The sequence below is a fragment of the Ostrea edulis genome, chromosome 8 (genome assembly GCF_947568905.1).
Source record: "Ostrea edulis chromosome 8, xbOstEdul1.1, whole genome shotgun sequence".
NCBI classification, from domain to species: Eukaryota; Metazoa; Mollusca; class Bivalvia; order Ostreida; family Ostreidae; genus Ostrea; species Ostrea edulis.
In genome coordinates, this window is record NC_079171.1 from 32553723 (window position 1) to 32572564 (window position 18842).

An 18842-nucleotide genomic window follows, 5' to 3' on the forward strand; every position below is an offset into this window, starting at 1 on the left:
TTAAGTTTAACAACCTGTAATTTTCTCACAAACGAAGAATATCAAAATTGTTCCCTCATACACCTATTGAATACAAATACACACTGTGAGAGGAGTTAAAAGGACGAATCTTGTACTCACTTTACGATATTTCCTAAAAAGTCACTAAGTTCAACAAATTGTAATTTTCCAAACAATTGAAGAAAATTACAATCCTTGTCACAAACACATCTTCAATTTACCCATACAAACGCTGTGTAAAATAAGGTCTTCACTTGTTAGGCGAACAGTTTCTCAAAGCCGATTAAGTTCAACAACGCGTATTTTCCCCCCAAATATTGAAGAAAATCAAAATCATTACCTCATGCACATCTTCAATACCCATGCAGGCATTCTGTACAATAAGAAGGTCCTCACTTGAAAACTGCGTGAGAACTTAGCTGAACAAATTAGGTACCCTCCATATCACATTAATTTCCATATAAAGGGGCTAAACTCCTATGAGAGAAGTTGAAATGGATCAAAGTTGCAACATGATCTAGAGTGATCCAAAGCACAGAGTAAGTCTAAGATTGAAATGTCACAGAGAGATAAAAATAGAAACTAAAAACCCCGAACGGGTGGATGAACGGGCGGACGTATAAAAATGCCATTTGAAATTCCATGAAATGTAGATTTTTTAATGTCATTTTCATATCAAAATAATTCATTTTTAATTCTAAGTTTCATATAAGAATAATCTTTTAAAATTCTGGGAATCTTTCGTACTGTACTTTGAGATCGGGCTCAAACTTTTTCATTATTTTCATTAACAACATGGATATTTATTCATAGATTACTGTAGACATGCGCAAACGTAGGAGGAAAGAATGGCTGAATCAGGTTCAATTTAATTTGTTAATTTCTAATCTGTTTGGTGCAATATTTTCAAACCAATAGTTCGTTAAATATTGGACTTACAAAGAAAATATTGGACTGATGTGACAAAAATTTGGAATGGTACGAAAATCAATAGACTGACATTCATGTACTTTTATAGGATCATTCTTAAATATACTGGGTTAAAACAACAACCGATGATGCGCTTAAAATGTTTTAAATGTAAATAAAACAAACAGTTCCCTTATGTTTACTAGAGAAGTAGGGCAGTGTTGGCTAATTTTCTTGTAGTGGGGTGGGGGTGGGGGGTGGGGGTGGGGGGTGGAGGTGACTTGGGAGGAACCCGCACTTCCAACACATCAGAAGTGACGTATTATTTTTCTGCTAATGATAAAACATGTGACTGAATCTTATACAAACCGGAACTGTCCGGAATGTTGCTCGGAACTGTCCGGTATGTTGCCGAAAATCAATATTACGAGAATATTGTTCCTCAGCCGAGCACGCAATACCTGCTACATATACGTAGGGTGAAATCAAGTTTATACCACCTTTAAATCGAACTATCACCCTCCCCTTTGCGTCGATCCTGGGTCTGAGTCTTTGACGTCATACATTTGCTGTCCTTCTCATAAATAAAGAACGTGTAATACAGGAAATCCACTTTCATTTAATATTACATAAAAGTGGAAACAATTAAACAAACAAACCACAAAAATGTTCAATATCGTGCATTGAAATCTGAAAACAATACCTTTGTTTAGCCACGACTATTCGCTGAGGGCATTGATATTGCTTTTATTAAAGATCAGAGAAATCTTGATTATACTTGCAGTGTTTTGGTTTTCCTTGAGCATCATTGAAAATGAATAATCTAAGGAGTTCCCAATACCCCACTTAAACCTTCCATTAAGGAATGTTTAGTGAGGACTGCGTATGAGAAAACAACTAATTGATATAAATGGTGGGGTTTTTTTCAACTTGTATAAATGGACTGACTCTTAATGTCTCTATGTGCGCTCGATCAATATTATGTGCAAGGCATTAACATACACGTGGATATTTTCTCCCAGCCAAATGGAATGCATTTCTCATTTCAAAAACAAGACGTCGCAGAAGGCATTAAATTTCGCTTACATGTATATATGTCAGCACTTCTTTGATGTTTTTTTTTTTATTGATTCCTTGAAATTGATCTAATGCAGTTTCTAAATCATCTCTCTGGACCCCCCAAACATTTTTTTTTCCAAATCGATGGATCCGCCTCAGAATGAATATTACCTTAGTAATATAGTACCAGAATTCTTCGGAGTACACCAATCAAAAGTGAAAATCATTTCAAATATGTATACATACACAGAAAGGATGGCATGGTAAATTAATTGACCTTATAATGAACTCGGCCAATCTTTGATAGAATATTAACTATAACATTATCTTTGAGCTATGACCTTGAAAATTAATATGGTTTTGTTTACGCTTACATAATACATGTAATCAACACGTTTGACCAATATATGTAGAAAATGTACCATTTAGAATATATGAAAGAAAGTGTGACACACGTTACACTCAGACTACCACAGGAGGGACAGCACTACTGTATGTTCCTACGACGGTGCGTATTACTAAGTAGCACAGTCTCATGTTCGGCACACTGTTAGACTATTTTATTACACCTCAACCAATTATGCTGTCCCCATACCCACGGATTCCTTGTATATTCTATATTTATGGTAGTACACCCGATCACGTGATACATCCTGTCAGGTGTACAACCTATCCATGCATTTATATCCTGGTTCTCCCAGTCAAGCCGAAATGCATCCAACTTGTCATTGGGTCAAATGCTGTCTGACTTCTTTCATACCGATTGTTAGGCCGTACTTGGCACACTAATTTTGACTACGGAAAACTCTATTTACATGATCAAGATATAGGGTTCATAGCGGATGCGGCTAGTCGACAGGGGATGCTTACTCCTCCTAAGCACCTGCTCCCACCCTTGGTATATCCAGGGGTTCGTGTTTGCCCAACTCTTTGTTTTGTACTGCTTATAGGAGTTATAAGATTGATCACTGTTCGTTATCTTCACCTTTCATCCAGGACACCAACTCTGAACCCGCGACTACCCTACCTAAACTGGATGACCCTTGCTTTTCCACTCTTTCGTTTTTCCCACAATTCTGAACTCATACAGGGATTGAACCAATCATCATTAAATCAGCCACCCAGAGTTTAAAATTCACAGTCAAAAATTTGAAAGAAGACGTAAAATTTGGATAAATTGTATTCTTGTTTGTCCATGCACAATGCAATGTGGAAACGAGTGTGTTTCATAACAAAATAGATGTTTCGTTATATAAAGATATATAAGCCTTTAACATTCTTAATAAGCTTTTATCATCATCTTCGTTTCCTTGAAATTTGAAGCGGAAGCATACGTTGGATACCATGGCCACGGCCAAAATCCGGGTGACCAGGGACCGTTCAAGAAGGCGATGTAACACCAGTTAAACCACCATCCTCCTTTGTAACTAGCAGCGCAGTTACCGGAAGTCTTCAGGTCGTTGTCCTGGTCGTACGTGCTGAACTGTACCCCGGAAAGATCGCGGTTAGCAAAACCAGTGTACGCTGTATCCAGCATACTGTCCCCTGTATAATTAAAAACAAAAAATTAGCGTTACTTCTGAAAAAGTGGCAAGGAACCGTTATACGAGGCAGTTTTATTCACTCTATATAAATAATTGAGATAAATATCGAATGTATCATTACAACACTGCAGACTACTAAATAAACGCGAGGAATCTATTATCGCGTAATTTCGCACGAAGCACCACTCGCAAAATAATTTTACTAGCTCTCATTTTAATATTACTAGAATACATGTAAAATCTCTTCATCAACTGGCCACTCGCGAATTCATGTTTTCGTGATGTATTGTCTACGAGTCGTTTCGCGATATTAAGTACTCGCGAAAGATAAGGAAACTACAGTAATACAGATTCGAAGAGTGCTGCTTGTTCTGATGATCGGCACCTGTCAAGTGGGCGTTGTCCGACTTTTCAGGTCAAGTTACTGTAGTGATGCATAACTACGTTGTATATATGCTAACGAAGTGTCTGTAATTGTTTCACGTAGACTGGCTGAAATCTTACTTACAGGGACTGGTTGTTCTCAACCCTCTGAGACGACTGGTGATTAACAACATTCAGAGCAGAACAGTTCTATCTAAGAATACATATAATGTGTTTATGGGAGAAATAACGGAGAAGATGTTCAGAGCAGAACATCTAAGAATACATATAATGTGTATATGGGAGAAATAACGGAGAGGATGTTCGAGAACGTGTGTATACTAAAACATCTCAGATCGACAAATACCTTTCATTCTAGATCTGTATCTGCATCTTAATAAGGTATCCTACCTAGTGTGCCTGTCACCGGTCCTCCCAGGAACAGACGGTATTTGTCCGTCTCGTTAGAAACGCTGAATTGGCCATACAGTTCATAACGCACTGTGTCATCTTTTAATTTAATAGAAATGTAGAGAGACGAGTTCCTCCCCTTTGTGAGTTGATGCAATGCGTCATTTCCTGAAATATTTATTGATCTATTTTCATTCATTTTACATGTGCATCTGATGATACATCATGAGATACATAAATTTGTTTTCTTTGCTTCTTTTTCATGGTAAATTTAGTTCTATGTGCCATCTTCTCATCAAAATATATAATTTCATTCTTATTGTAAAGTGTCGGTCAGGGGCGTAGCTAGGACTGTTTCAATGTGTAGGCACGTGTGATGAAACTGAAGGTTTTACCGAGGCGCGAAGCGCCGAGGGGGTAGGTACAGGAGGGGTGACCCCCTCTCGCTGGAGGTTGGGGTCACGGGTCACCCCCGATTGATTAAATATTGTTTAACGTCCCTCTCGAGAATATTTCACTCATGTGGAGACGTCACCACTGCCGGTGAAGGGCAGGAAAATTTAGGCATATGCTCGGCGCTTATGACCATTTAGTAGGGAGGGATCTTTATCGTGCCACACCTGCTGTGACACGGGACCTCGGTTTTTGCGGTCTCATCCGAAGGACCACCCCATTTAGTCGCCTCTTACGACAAGCAAGGGGTATTGAGGACCTATTCTAACCCGGATCCCCATGGGGTACCCCGATAAAATTTATAGAATTATTAGGACTCGTTTGCACTACTCTGAGCATCAAAATGATTGCAATGGACAGTAAATATTGTACAACTTTTGAAAAATTCAAACTTAAGTTCGAGAGCGAGTGATTGTGATCACCACAGTTTAGAAAAAAACCAAAACATTATGTAGAATACATTATAAAATGTGCAGGCGCGTGCCTACTTCAACCTAACGAAGCTACGCCCCTGTCGGAATGTTTTATGTTTGATACACTATGTACCGATCCAATATGCGTCATCTGGGATTCCGAACCCCGTCTTATAGTCTGTCCAAACTCGGTTAAAATCCACATTTCTGTTTAACCTTCGTTGGATCGCCTGTAAAATAAACATATAAACGAATATAACTTAAACACAAGGGAAACGTTAAAAACCTTCAAAACCTTTACTTTTCATTTACTTAATAACCGCTATAAAATGGCTGAAATTTTGCTAAACGGTGTTAAACCCATAACAATGAATCACAATGCATACACACGAGAAATATGAAAATCCTAACATTATGCGTTAAAAAGTTATGGCTAAGGTTAAAGTTGCAAATTTTATTCTTTAAAACGAGACCAACCTCCAAGGTTAGGATCATAATGTTAAACAGTTAGTTTAGAAGGTTATTGGACTTTGCACCGAATCTAGTTTTCCGGACTGCTGTCCACTCTACTTTAATTTAGGAAGGTGAAAGATGTTGTGTAAAATTTTCTAACGTGTTTGTAGTGTTGCACAAAAGACTGGATTTTACGAGATTTATGAAACTTTGTGCCGATGGTAGTTTTTTTTCCCCGGATATCACTTATGCCTTAACACAGGAAAGTGAATTATTTCTCACTTTCGTTAGATTTGAATTATCCCAAATATTGTAAAATTCTATCCCATGGTTAACTAAATTAGAATTCATACTTTGTTAAGTTCTCTGAGTGTACTATTTATTGTGTGAGGTCTATATAATCTAAATATACATGTGCTCCAATTTCTTAATGTCAGATGTTAATAAAGATACCATTACTGTATAAAGAAAATGAAACAAAAATTATTCCATATACATAAAAGAAAACAACAGTTGTTAAGATATAAATAGCTTCGAACATACTGTCTTTTTATACACTTTTTTTCCCGAAACGAACCGAGTGCTGACCACGCCCCCGTCTTATTAACAAATCACGTGCTATTTGCCCAGCAATTCTAGCACCTGTACATATCTATCTATCGCTAAGTGTTCCAAACACGATCTAAAATAATTGATTCTGTATGCTTAATTCTCCTACATCTACAGTCAATGATCTCGATGTGAAAACTTGCCGAATTCATTGTTTAAGTAAATAACGATATAAAACATTTAACCAATGCAATATTCAATGTTTACAAAGTTAAACATCTTTATTTGCATAACACATACTACTAAAATGAATCTCTCGGCTTGTTTATATAGTAAATCACAAGTTTCAAATTCAAGCAATTGTGAACGTAGGGTAGAATGCTTAATGATTAAAAATATTTTAATTCACTATTCTCCATGAATGTATTAATGTTGGATAGAACTGCAATGGTCTCGATGAGCCGAAAACTATACATGTATTCATATCGTGAAAAGTTAATTTTCAGTACAATGCCATTTTGAAACGCCATCAAAGAGCTAGAGCCACGAAAGGTCAAAATTGGCCCATTCTTTGAATTTAATGAAATTGTCAAAATTTAATCTTACGACAATGTACTTCATGAAAAAACAAGAGGTACTGTGAGCAATGCTCACTAAGAATACCCCCCCCCCCGCTTACCCCAATATCCCAAAGATGTTGGTAATAGGTAAAACTTCAGTATTATGATCCAAAAGGTATCTAGGAACACAGCATCTCCATGCGATGAAAAAAGCCATTAAAGAATTTAAATGGAAACCATATTGCTAATTCAATGTCCAGTGTGCGTGACCTTTGACCTTTTGACCCCAAAATCGATAGGGAACATCTTCATCCCATGGGTAGTCCATATGTATGATATCGTGACTGTAGGTGGAAAGGATAACACTTTAGAGCCCGGAAACCATATTGCTACTTCAATGTCCAGTGCGCTTGACCTTTGACCTTTTGACCCCAAAATCGATAGGGAACATCTTCATCCCATGGGTAGTCCATATGTATGATATGGTGACTGTAGGTGGAAAGGATAACGCTTTAGAGCCCGGAAACCGTATTGCTACTTCAATGTCCAGTGCGCTTGACCTTTGACCTTTTGACCCCAAAATCGATAGGGAACATCTTCATCCCATGGGTAGTCCATATGTATGATATGGTGACGGTAGGTGGAAAGGATAATGCTTTAGAGCCCGGAAACCATTGCGTCTACAGACGGACGGACGGATGGACGGACGGACAACCCGATTCCAGTATAACCCCCCCCCCACACACACACACACACACACACACACTCACAACTTGTTGCGGGGGGTATAATAAAATATAGCATGATATTGCTTCCTTTGATGGAAAGGGTTACTTGGAAAGTTGCCTTTGTATAACGTTGCGTCGGCAGACAAGATATAACGTCATAAAACATGTACGAGGGTTGTCTCAAAATTTCATGGACAAGCGGCGCTTTTCAATAATCTAACGTCACTGAGAAATTAAACTTTTACAACATGAAGATCAAACAGTTTTCAATAAAAATATGTAAACAGTTTTAATATTAATTGACATTGAATAGGAAAAATTCAGGTTTTTCATTATAGGGAACCATAAAGCGGCGCAGTGAAAAAAATTGATTTAATATAATCGAAACAAAATTACAATCGCTGGGGTAAAAATAAAAAACAAACTTTGTTCATTTTATTTCTGACAGTATATTTTTATAGAGGAATCTTGTTTAGATATTCATTTATATACCTGGAATTTTTTTATCATTATGACGGAATATTTAAATGAATTATGATATATCGTGCGATCTAGGACGTTTCGGTGTTTGGCAGTAGCTGTCGTCAACTCCTTCTTCTGATTTAGAGTTTATAGATTTTCTGTCCGAAGCATAGTATTTGTATCTATATGCATTGCACAATGTGTCATGTTCATGTTTGACAGAGACAAAAAGGTTTTTTGTAGAAAGCACTTTTTTCAACTTCATTTATCAATAGTTTATGGTTTACGCGATTTATAATATCGTTCAGCAGCTGTCCTTACATTGCACGCATCTCTACACATCTTTGTAATAAAATGTTTTAATGATTACTTATAATTAAGCTCAGTGTTTAACATTATATCGGATATACATGCTGAAATGTACAACTTAATTTACTATACTGTGTACTAATCAGGGGCGGGTACAAAGGAGATGTCACGCGTAAGGAGGGGTGTGTGTGAATTTTTCTTTAAAATGCTTATCCAAATGGAGGTGGGGTGGGGGTTGCAACCCCCAAACCCCCTCTAAATCTACCACTGCTTTTGAATTCATTAATCAAAACCAATTAACCAATTTCATACATAGAAAAAAATATATATTTTTCGTAATATACATTAGATACTGCAAGATTATTTTGCATGGTAATAAAGAATTATATTTTTTTCATACGCCTGAGTAATATAAAAACAAAGAAAATCAAAGTTTGAAAAATAAAATCTAATTAGGGTGTCTGCAGATTTGTTTTAACTGTTTTCTCATATTCAAAGTCAGTAACTCAAAGATACATTTCTAGCGTTATAAGACGTGACCAACTTCATGTCATATCCCAATAACATTCAAAAATGATATCTTATTTCTTAAATAACTTCAATTCAAGTGATTTACATTTATGGTTACTTTTATATGTTGGAAAAAAAATACCCTCATCAGAGGATTTGAACATAGGACCCTCTGCTTACAGAAAAAGTGCATTATCCACTGCACCACCGTGACTTGATCACGCCATTGTATAAATATATATTATGTACATTGTTCGTTAAGCTACAAGGTAGGCCTATACATATAATATGTGTTTAACATTGAACAAGACATTTTTGTATCATAAACATTATATTGTAAGCAAGTATTTTGACATTATCTACGAACATACAACATTAATTTCAGATCTATATTTACCGGAACGGCTAAGTTATAATTAGGCTCGTCTTGTAACTTCAATCGTCTGCGAAGTCCTACATGCAGCCTATATTTATGTACACTAACTCGTTATGTTCTATATTTGGGGATGGGTATTAAACATGAGAAAAATAAGATACTGTACTTTACTCATGACATCAAAATATAATTATTCAATGATCATAAAACTAGCTCATGTACTGAACACGGCATGTTGACGCCCAGTCCTGGTCATTTGTTTACATGCATCGGCGTGGCGATCTGTCAAAATTGGCGGATCTGCATTCTTTGTTGATCATATGTTTACATAAAGTCAAGTCGTTAGATAATGCTATCGTAAAGTCCGCGGATCGAATAACATGATTATGCATGTTTTTAGGAAACAAAATGTAATCACTTAGGCCTACCTAATAACTCTGGAATTCTGGAAGAAAAACGTTTCTCGTGTGTTGTTTGGAAAAATGTGTGCCGTTTACAATTTTTATTTTATAAACTGTTTACAGAACAACAACTATTTAATTAATTTTCTATATGAGCAAGATTACAAACCACGAAAAATTTTATACAGAAAAATATTATGTATTCAGACAACTCATCGTCCAGATATCGTCGTGGTTTACGTTCTTGCTCATAGTAAAAAAAAAAACCCCATACAAATGCTTAAAAATCGATAAATTCCCATGATTTTCCACATTAGGCTAAAATTGGAGTCCAATATCTTGCTAAAACAAAAAAATTGGACCCCCCCCCCCAAAAAAAAAATCTTGTTACAGTAAGATAGGATAAAAATTAAAATATTTGATCCATTAATTGTTACACTTGTGTAATTTTCAAGGAAAATGGGGGCCAGTTTTTGTAGCTTGTCCTATCTAGTCCTTTACAGGTTATGTTAATCGACTTATCTCCCTTTGATTGTATTGCGCTTCCATGGTTACGGAATTTATGTGACAGTTAAACATCAATTCATCGGCGAAATAAAAATAATACGAGAAGCTAATTGGTGTCAAGTCTTTTAATTATTTTATTTGCATATTCAACATTTGAGATAAATTGGACCTATCTTTAAAAGCAAAGGCATACAATGTTGTTGATTATTGTCATCACAGATTTTCGACGATGATCATCCGAAATTTATATTTCATTCCTCGATCATAGATGTACATAAAACTTTTCAAAATAATTAGGATATATGCTTTGAGATCCTATGTAAAAATATATCATTTTATAATGTTTTATAAGGACACGTCTATTTTTAATATGAGAAACTATCATCATTCGATGCATAAATTATGTTTGTGAAAAATACGTATGGCCACTTTCATCGAACAAATTATATCCAACATTTATTTGTGCAGTTTTCATTTCTTTACCCATGTCAGAATCTTTAATTTGTTCGTTTAATGTGGCCAAACTGAAATTTTGAATCAAAGTTCCAAAATTTGTCATTTTTAGAGAAAAATGTGCAAACGTCACGTGTTATGACGTGTTATGACATGTACGGCATACGGTCGTATAGGTCTATGCTCGGCGCTTACGGCTTTTGAGCATGGGGGATCTTTATCGTTCCACACCTGCTTTGACGCGAAACCTTCGTTGTTATTGGTGGGTTTTTCTTTTTTGCTGTCTTATCAGAAGGACCAACCTATTTAGTTGCGTTTTACGACAAGAAAGGGGTACTAAGGACTTATTCTAAACCGATTTCCCACTGGATGTCGTGTATTATGAGAAATTACTACCAGCACCCCTTCCTGTACTACAAGGTAATTCATAAACTAACACATACAAAACAAGTTCAATAATTATTAACTAAACCTACAGTCCAACCTCCTCCTGACGTCATCATATCACAGTACACATCCACAGAGGGATAGTTGGGGTCCGAATCACCCCAAGGATAAATAGCATATACACCGGTTGTTCTCTCCCCGCTATCGTAGACATCTTTGCAGTCCATCGGTCGAGTTGGTGCTAGATCTGTAAGGTAAACTTACATGTAGTATGATACCTATGTGTTGTATGTCAGATGTATTGTTTCATAACATATGCAAGAAGTAGTGTAAATCAAAAATAGTTTCTCAAAACTTTTTAATAACTTTTAGTAACTTTGAAATCAAAAGCCTTTTTCCCCATATCAACAACATTAAATGTACGACTTTTCGACACTACTCCTCACGATAAACCTACGGTTAGGCTTTTTGACACCATAAAATTAAAATATAACTCACAAATATTCGTATCTTGTGATCATTAGTTCCAAATATTACTTTACCAAACACCATTTTGATTTACCACAAGTACTCACAAGTCGATACTAAAGCGATGCGGAAGTTTCTTACTGACAATTAGTACACATTTTTGGAGAAAATATGCTCCTTTATAGGCCTACCTGTTTATCTTTTCGAATTTTACCTGAGATGAGAAAATCTTTCGTTGTGGTCTTTAACTACACATTACGGTATATCGAAGACGTTTTATCTATTAACAATATTAATTTTCATCAATATGTCGAATAGATATATCCCAGTGAATTGGAAATAGAAACAGCAACAAAAAACCACAGAATCTTTCACACCTGTTTTATAGTATCCAAATGTGGGATCAGGTGCCTGGGGGGGGGGGGGGGGGGGGGGGGGGGGTAAGTATACCCTGTCGATCGGTCACACCCGTTTTGATACCTATATCTTGATCAGGTAAACGGAGTTATCTGTAGTCAAAATCAGGGTGTCAAGAACGGCCTAGCAATTGGTATGAAACACATTAGACAACATATGACCCAATTAAAGATTTATCGATTGAATAATTGACCATACATATAACAGATTCTTGCGTATCTAATTAGTTATAAGATATAAACACCATATGCAGGTGATTATGGAATATTGCTACATGGATATAACGAATTGTTTTTCGCTAGAACCGTATTTTACATTACTTACTTGTCTGGATGAATACATATAATAAGATACAGTTTTTAAACAAATCTAATTTCATTGGCTGAGTTTAAAGGTCGAGGAATAATGTGGCTTTAATTTTGAAAGAGGTATAACGCCTCACGTCTCTTTACTGGTAGAAAAAATTAATAGCCTGTGAAGTCACCTAATCCTACACCTGAGAGGTAACTGTGTCATGGTGCAGGTACTTTTTTTTCCTTTGATCTTAACCATATTTTAAATCAGACAGAACCTTGGGCAGAATTCCAACATACAAAAACTTCTAGGGATAGACTGAGAGTTTAACTGTACTACGAATTCTACGAAGCCGTACTACAACTTCCAATCTATGGACATAGAAAAAAACCCAACAATTTTGTGACATTACTTCAATGGTGAAACCATATGAAATGCAGAATAAAAATAAATTAAACAAATTAAATTTACACACATGAATATGAAATCATATATAATGATTCTCAACTGCAAATAGCCCATGTTGTGTGTAGCTAAAGTCTACGAAATACTTATTGTGCCCACTCCCTATTCCGCGCTTTTTCATAATCCATTGACATGCATATGAAAGGCGAAGATAACGAACAGTAATCAATCTCATAAGTCCTGTAAGCAATACAAAATAGAGAGTTGGGCAAACACGGACACCTGGACACACCAGACATCTGGTGTATCCGGGGTCCGTGTTTGCCCAACTCTTTATTTTGTATTGCTTACAGGAGTTATGAGATTGAGTTCGTTATCTTCACCATGTACAAATTTGCAATGATATTAACAATGTTCGTGACGTAAGACATTTACAGGTGCTTTGTTTAGTATGGAATTTATTGTACAGAGGGGCGTGGTAGTCGAGTTCCGGCGCGTGTTGTAACTATATGTAACACACGTGCTTACCTGTATACATATAGTACATCCATCCGGGTTCTTCGACAGTAATGATTGCCGGGTCACATGACGTATGGATACGACACATTTCCACTTTGGAGTTGAAGCCAAAACAACTGCAACCATCACCACACCTAAAGGAACACTCGGTGGGCGATCTAGCAGCGCCCTCTGCCATCGGGCTGACGCTGGACACTCTGTTGTCCAGTTTCCGGTCAGCCGTGAAATGTTTAGAAATTATCAGAGCTCTCGATAAAGTACACATCTGAATAGCAAATATCAGAAAAAGCCGGAAGAAAAAGTTGAGTACAGAAATACTCTGAAACCCTTCCATATGTGTGTAGTACGCAACGGCGATCTCGGATCATCTAATAATTAAGTCTCCATTGGGAGTGTGCGTTATATAGGTACAGCTTGTAACAGTAATCATTGTCTTCCAATCAGAAGAGAGAATTAAGCTATCACTTTTCATCTCAATAATGCAAAGGTTTACTAACACATATTATTAGTACTCCAGCTTTGTAGAGCGGACTTTGTGATTAAAATGTCAGCACATTCGATTTAAAATATCAATTTTAAAGATTTCATAACCTCAGGCTATCCTCAATAGATTATACGTTTATCGTCATCTTCGGTGAAATCGCATTTTCTAAAATAAACATAAATAAATCCTTATTTACGTGTAGATTTTTTACATTTAATTTTTTGTCGCCAAAATACAGGAATTTGTATACAAGATGCGGTTATATATGAAATTATTCTGGTGAATGAAAAATGGAGATAACTACCCAGCGTCGGATTTAATAGGGAGGGGGTGCAGCCGCCGCCCCCCTCCTAAATTTTTCAAAAAGGTAAATCGTGGTATCTTGTTTAGATAAATGTACTAAACGATAAAAGAAGCAATAATTTCTTCCACTCCCGGAGTATTAAATGACAAAATATTACTTTATTGGGAGAACTTCCCCTTTTCCAAAAACTCTTACAATTTGCGTCATTTTACTAATTTCACCTTATCAAAGATGATAGAAAATAGTACAAATGATTTAAATAGGAGACATATTTCATGCCCTATAACATATGTAAAATCCAGGAGCTTCCGGGTGCTTCGCCACCTATGCCCCCAAGAGGGTTTCGTCCTGGACCCGCTGTGAGTCTCAAGTCGGCCCCCAGACTCCCTGTCTCATAAAAAGGCGCCCCCGTAACCGCAATTCCTGGATCCGTTCCTGTGACCCACCAGCGATCGATGTCATGAATGAAAAGTTACGATAACGAACAGTGATCAATCTAACCATGAATACCAAATTAAGAGTATCCAATGAAGGGACCAGGTATTAAGAAGGAGAGAGTATTACCCTATTGACCGGGCACAGCCGCCATGAACCCTATATTTTGATAAGGTAAACGGAGAAATCCTTAGTCAAAAGAACGACCTAGCAATTGGTATGAAACACGTCAGAATTTCCATCTGCTGAACAGTTTAACTTTGAATTACTTTGATGCCTAATTGATTACTCGTTTTTTCAAACTATTGTTTATTTTTTTCTGCTCTAACTGGAACATTTTGAATTGTAGACTTGGCGTTAAACACAGAATCAACTTCAAACAGTCTCATGGGTTACTTAAATATATGAGGATAGAACGCGATACATATGTTCCATCATAGAAAGGACATTCAATGTTCATAGTGTATTTACGTAACCCCTTAGATATTGTAAACCAGTTGAGATTTGTTTATTTCCTCCATGGGCAACATGCACTTTATGCGCGTGGGAATTCGCATTCTACAGGCTAAATGGATACTGAAGTGGGGTTTTGTCATTTTTTTTCAAACCTGTTTTTTTTTCATGCCTAAACATAATAGGATACATTAAAAGGAATAGACGTAAAGCAATTAAATTCCAAATCAATGTCCCCGGAACAGCATCACAGAGAGAGAGGACTTGTTAAAAACACTATTATGCGGCATGAATTGACAAAGAAGCTCGTTTAAAACTAAAAAAAAAAAAAAATAGAAATTATACTCAAATATTTGCAAACAGAATACTGAATTATCTACTGCAGTAGAGTATTGAATATTTGTATTATTTATTGTTTAGATCTCTGGTAACAAGAAGACGAACCTGTACATGCTGGTAGAGCGGCTGTATCCAAGGAATATTGAAATCAACTCCTGTCCTACATTTTAAAGTGTTACTGATAATATTTCAATACTAGTACATTTATTAGGTCACCTGACTAAACTCTGGTGGCCTATTGTAATTGATTGTCGTCCGTCGCCGTGCGTTAACAATTGAGCAATTTTAACTTCTTCATAACTACTATTCCAATTCCTTTCAAATTTGGTATTAAGCATATTTGGGACAAGAATAACATAAATTGAAAATTTCAGGACTCCTGCATTCCTTGGTCCTGGGGGGGGGGGGGGGGGGAGGCAAAACTGCCAAGAAGTGGCTTATTTTCCAAAAAAAATATCTCTACAACCACACATACGTAACAAAAAAGAAGAAAGAAAAAATAAATGCATAGCGATGTAACACACGAAGGCCTCTACCAAAATTGTAACTTTCATGATCCTTGGGGTTGGGGTTCTGGTCTCAGGGTGGGGCCAAACTAGGTATAAAGTGTTTATGTATAAAACACTTAAATATAATCTTATTTAGTGTTAGTGATACTAAATTAAAACTAAATGGATATTTAGAAGGAGTAGATAGTCATTTACCAAAATTCCAAATTGATGACCCCAGGGGTAGAGGTGTTGGTATGAGGTTGGTGCCAAAATTAGTATAATGATTATTGTGTTAATGATTTGAAGGACTTCTTTAAGTTTGCTGATACTGTATAAAATCAAAATACATATTTAGGAAGAGCAGAAAAGGATGTACAAATTTCGCAATCCTAGGGTTTTAACCCTAGAATGGGTCCAAATTCGTCATATTGTTTAATGTTAATAATAATTTTCTATAAAGGTAACAAATCCAGTCTCGGAAACCTCAGTCATAAAGGGATTAAGTCTATTAGTTTCATTAAAGTACAACTTTTCCAAAAAAAAAATAAAATGTTAAGAAAATGTAGATTTTATCAAAGAATTTTACCAACAAGAGGTAAATGAAATATGAAAAAAAAAAAACCCATAGTATTCGAAGTCAAAATTTATAATTTTGAAATTATATAATCACACTTGAGGATAAGTGCATTTGCCGTACTCAGTAAAGAAAAAACCAACAAATGACATTTCAAGATATATCGAGTAAATATTAAGAATGTTATACTTATAAATTAGCAATTTTTGTCAATAAACTCCGAAACGCTTGCTCCAGAGTTACTACTTGCACTTTTAATATTGTTTCATGTGCGAGGTGACGTCCGTAAGCTATGATAAAATCTTACTTGAGACAGTGGCGGATTAAAGTCAATTTTTTTAAAGATATAATATGATCTGAGGGTAATCCGTTGTTTATCGATCCTTAATTTTGATCTTATAGAAGAAATAAGCTTTGATATTTGTTGAAGATATGAAATATGTCTCTTCGTTTCTTAAATCCGTAATTTTAGATGGAAATTTCCAGAACGAAGCCAGGCAACGTCATACCAATCGCACATTCTCGGGACTTTCCGGCAAGCCGAGAAGATGCTATTAGTTTACAGCATGATCAACATGAAATTGTGTAGGTGTTCAGTGTTACATGTAGGTATTCATATAATAGTTTTGACTAGGCCCATATTTATCATTTTATGAAGATTTATAATTATTTTTACTGATATATACGCGGACCTCCGTGGCCGAGTGGTTAGAGCATCGCCGCGATCAAAACCCCACAGCCCCCCACCTCTGGTCGGCGTGGGTTCGAAAATCGCTCGCGCCGGAAAGTGAGATAGTTTCCCAGATTACTTTCGGAAGGTCGGTGGTCTCTTCCAAAACACAATCGTAATACTGAGTTTCAAATATTGAAATAATGAACGACCGATCATGTTGTGTTTGGTCAATTCTTCGGCATGACGGATTACGTTTGTGTTCGTAAAATCGTTATTTCATCTATAATATCATAATAATTATAATACAGAGAGAGATCATTTAAGGATGTATGGGACTGACATCAGAGTAATTAAAAAATCCTCAAAATGAGTTAAATAGATAACATTGTATTCATTTTATTGAAAAAAAGACATTTTTTAAGATAGGTTCGTGAGTTCGTTTCCATGGTAACGAACATCAAAGATACCCTTGCTGGAGAAATCATAATTTACTGTAATTTACTATTTGTCTAAATGGGAGTGTGGAACTGACATAAGAACAATGAAAATATTTCTAAAATTATTAAAGTAAATAGCATTATTTTTAATTTAACAGGAAAAGTCATTTTTAAATAGGTCTGTGAGTTCGTTTCCATGGTAACCATCATCAAACATATCCTTGCTGGAGACATCATATTTAGAACCTGTACAGAAACCGGAAGTGTATGGCTGATATCAGAATAATTAAAAAAATAATAAAATTGAGTGAAATGTATAGCATTATATTTATTTTATCAGAAAAAGACATTTTTGACATAGGTCCGTGAGTTCGTTTCCATGGTAACCATCATCAAACATATCCTTGCTAGAGACATCATGTTAAAAATCTGTAAAAAAAAAAAACGTAAGGGTATGACCGCCATCAGAATAATTAAAAAATTCTAAAATTGAGTGAAATACATAGCATTATGTCTATTCTATCAGAAAAAAATATTTCTGACATAGGTCCGTGAGTTCGTTTCCATGATAACCACCATCAAACATATCCCTGCTGGAGAGATCATATTAAAAACCTGTAAAAAAAACGGAAGGGTATGATTGGCATCAGAATAATTAAAAAATTCTAAAATTGAGTGAAATACATAGCATTATGTCTATTCTATCAGAAAAGGAAATTTTTGACATAGGTCCGTGAGTTTGTTTCCATGGTAACCATCATTAAACATATCCCTGCTGGAGAGATCATGTTCAAAACCTGTAAAAAAAACGGAAGGGTATGACCGCCATCAGAATAATTAAAAGATTCTAAAATTGAGTGAAATGCATAGCATTATGTCTATTATATCTGAAAAAGACATTTCTGACATAGGTCCGTGAGTTCGTTTCCATGGTAACCATCATCAAACATAACCTTTGTGGAGACATCATGTTCAAAACCTGTAAAAAAACGGAAGGGTATGATTGGCATCAGAATAATTAAAAAATTCTAAAATTGAGCGAAATGCATAGCATTATGTTTATTCTATCAGAAAAAAGACATTTCTGACATAGGTCCGTGTGTTCGTTTCCGTGGTAACCATCATCAAACATATTGCTGCTGGGGACATCATAATTCAAAACCTGTAAAAATAGGAAGTGAATAGTTGACATCAGAATCATTAGAAAATTTCAAAAATTGAGTGAAATTGGTAGCATTATATTTATTTGTAGGCAAATAAAAAACATTTTTGACATACATGTTGGCCCTTGAGTTCGTTTCCATGGTTACAATCGTCAAATATATCCATGCTGGAGACATCGTATTCAAAACCTGTAAAAATCAGAAGTGTATGGTTGACATCAGAGTAATCAAAACATTCCAAAAATTGAGTGAAATGGATAGCATTAAATATATATATACCGAAAACAAAGACATTTTTGACATATGTACTGAGTTCGTATCCATGGTAACAATCATCAAACCTAGCTTTGTTGGAGACATCACATTCAAAACCTGTAAAAAACGGAAGTGTATGACTGACATCAGAATAAATAAAAATTCTAAAATTGGGTGAAATGGATAGCATTAAATATATTTCAAATGAAAAGGTTGTTTTTCAGATAGGTTTGTGAGTTCATTTCCATTGTAACGATCATCAAACATACCCTTGAACTTGAAAG

At 35.7% G+C, this 18842-nt stretch overlaps 1 protein-coding gene across 1 annotated transcript; it reads right to left on the bottom strand.

Annotated features, from left to right (window-relative positions):
• Positions 1–3135: 3135 nt before the first annotated feature.
• Positions 3136–15246, bottom strand: LOC125662051 (microfibril-associated glycoprotein 4-like). The gene is made up of 5 exons (XM_048894231.2): positions 12960–15246; positions 10937–11094; positions 5286–5382; positions 4287–4454; positions 3136–3513 (listed from the first exon to the last, which is right to left on the bottom strand). The coding sequence occupies exons 1-5, from the start codon at positions 13282–13284 to the stop codon at positions 3248–3250; spliced, it is 1014 nt and encodes a 337-aa protein (XP_048750188.2). The 5' UTR covers positions 13285–15246; the 3' UTR covers positions 3136–3247.
• Positions 15247–18842: the final 3596 nt, after the last annotated feature.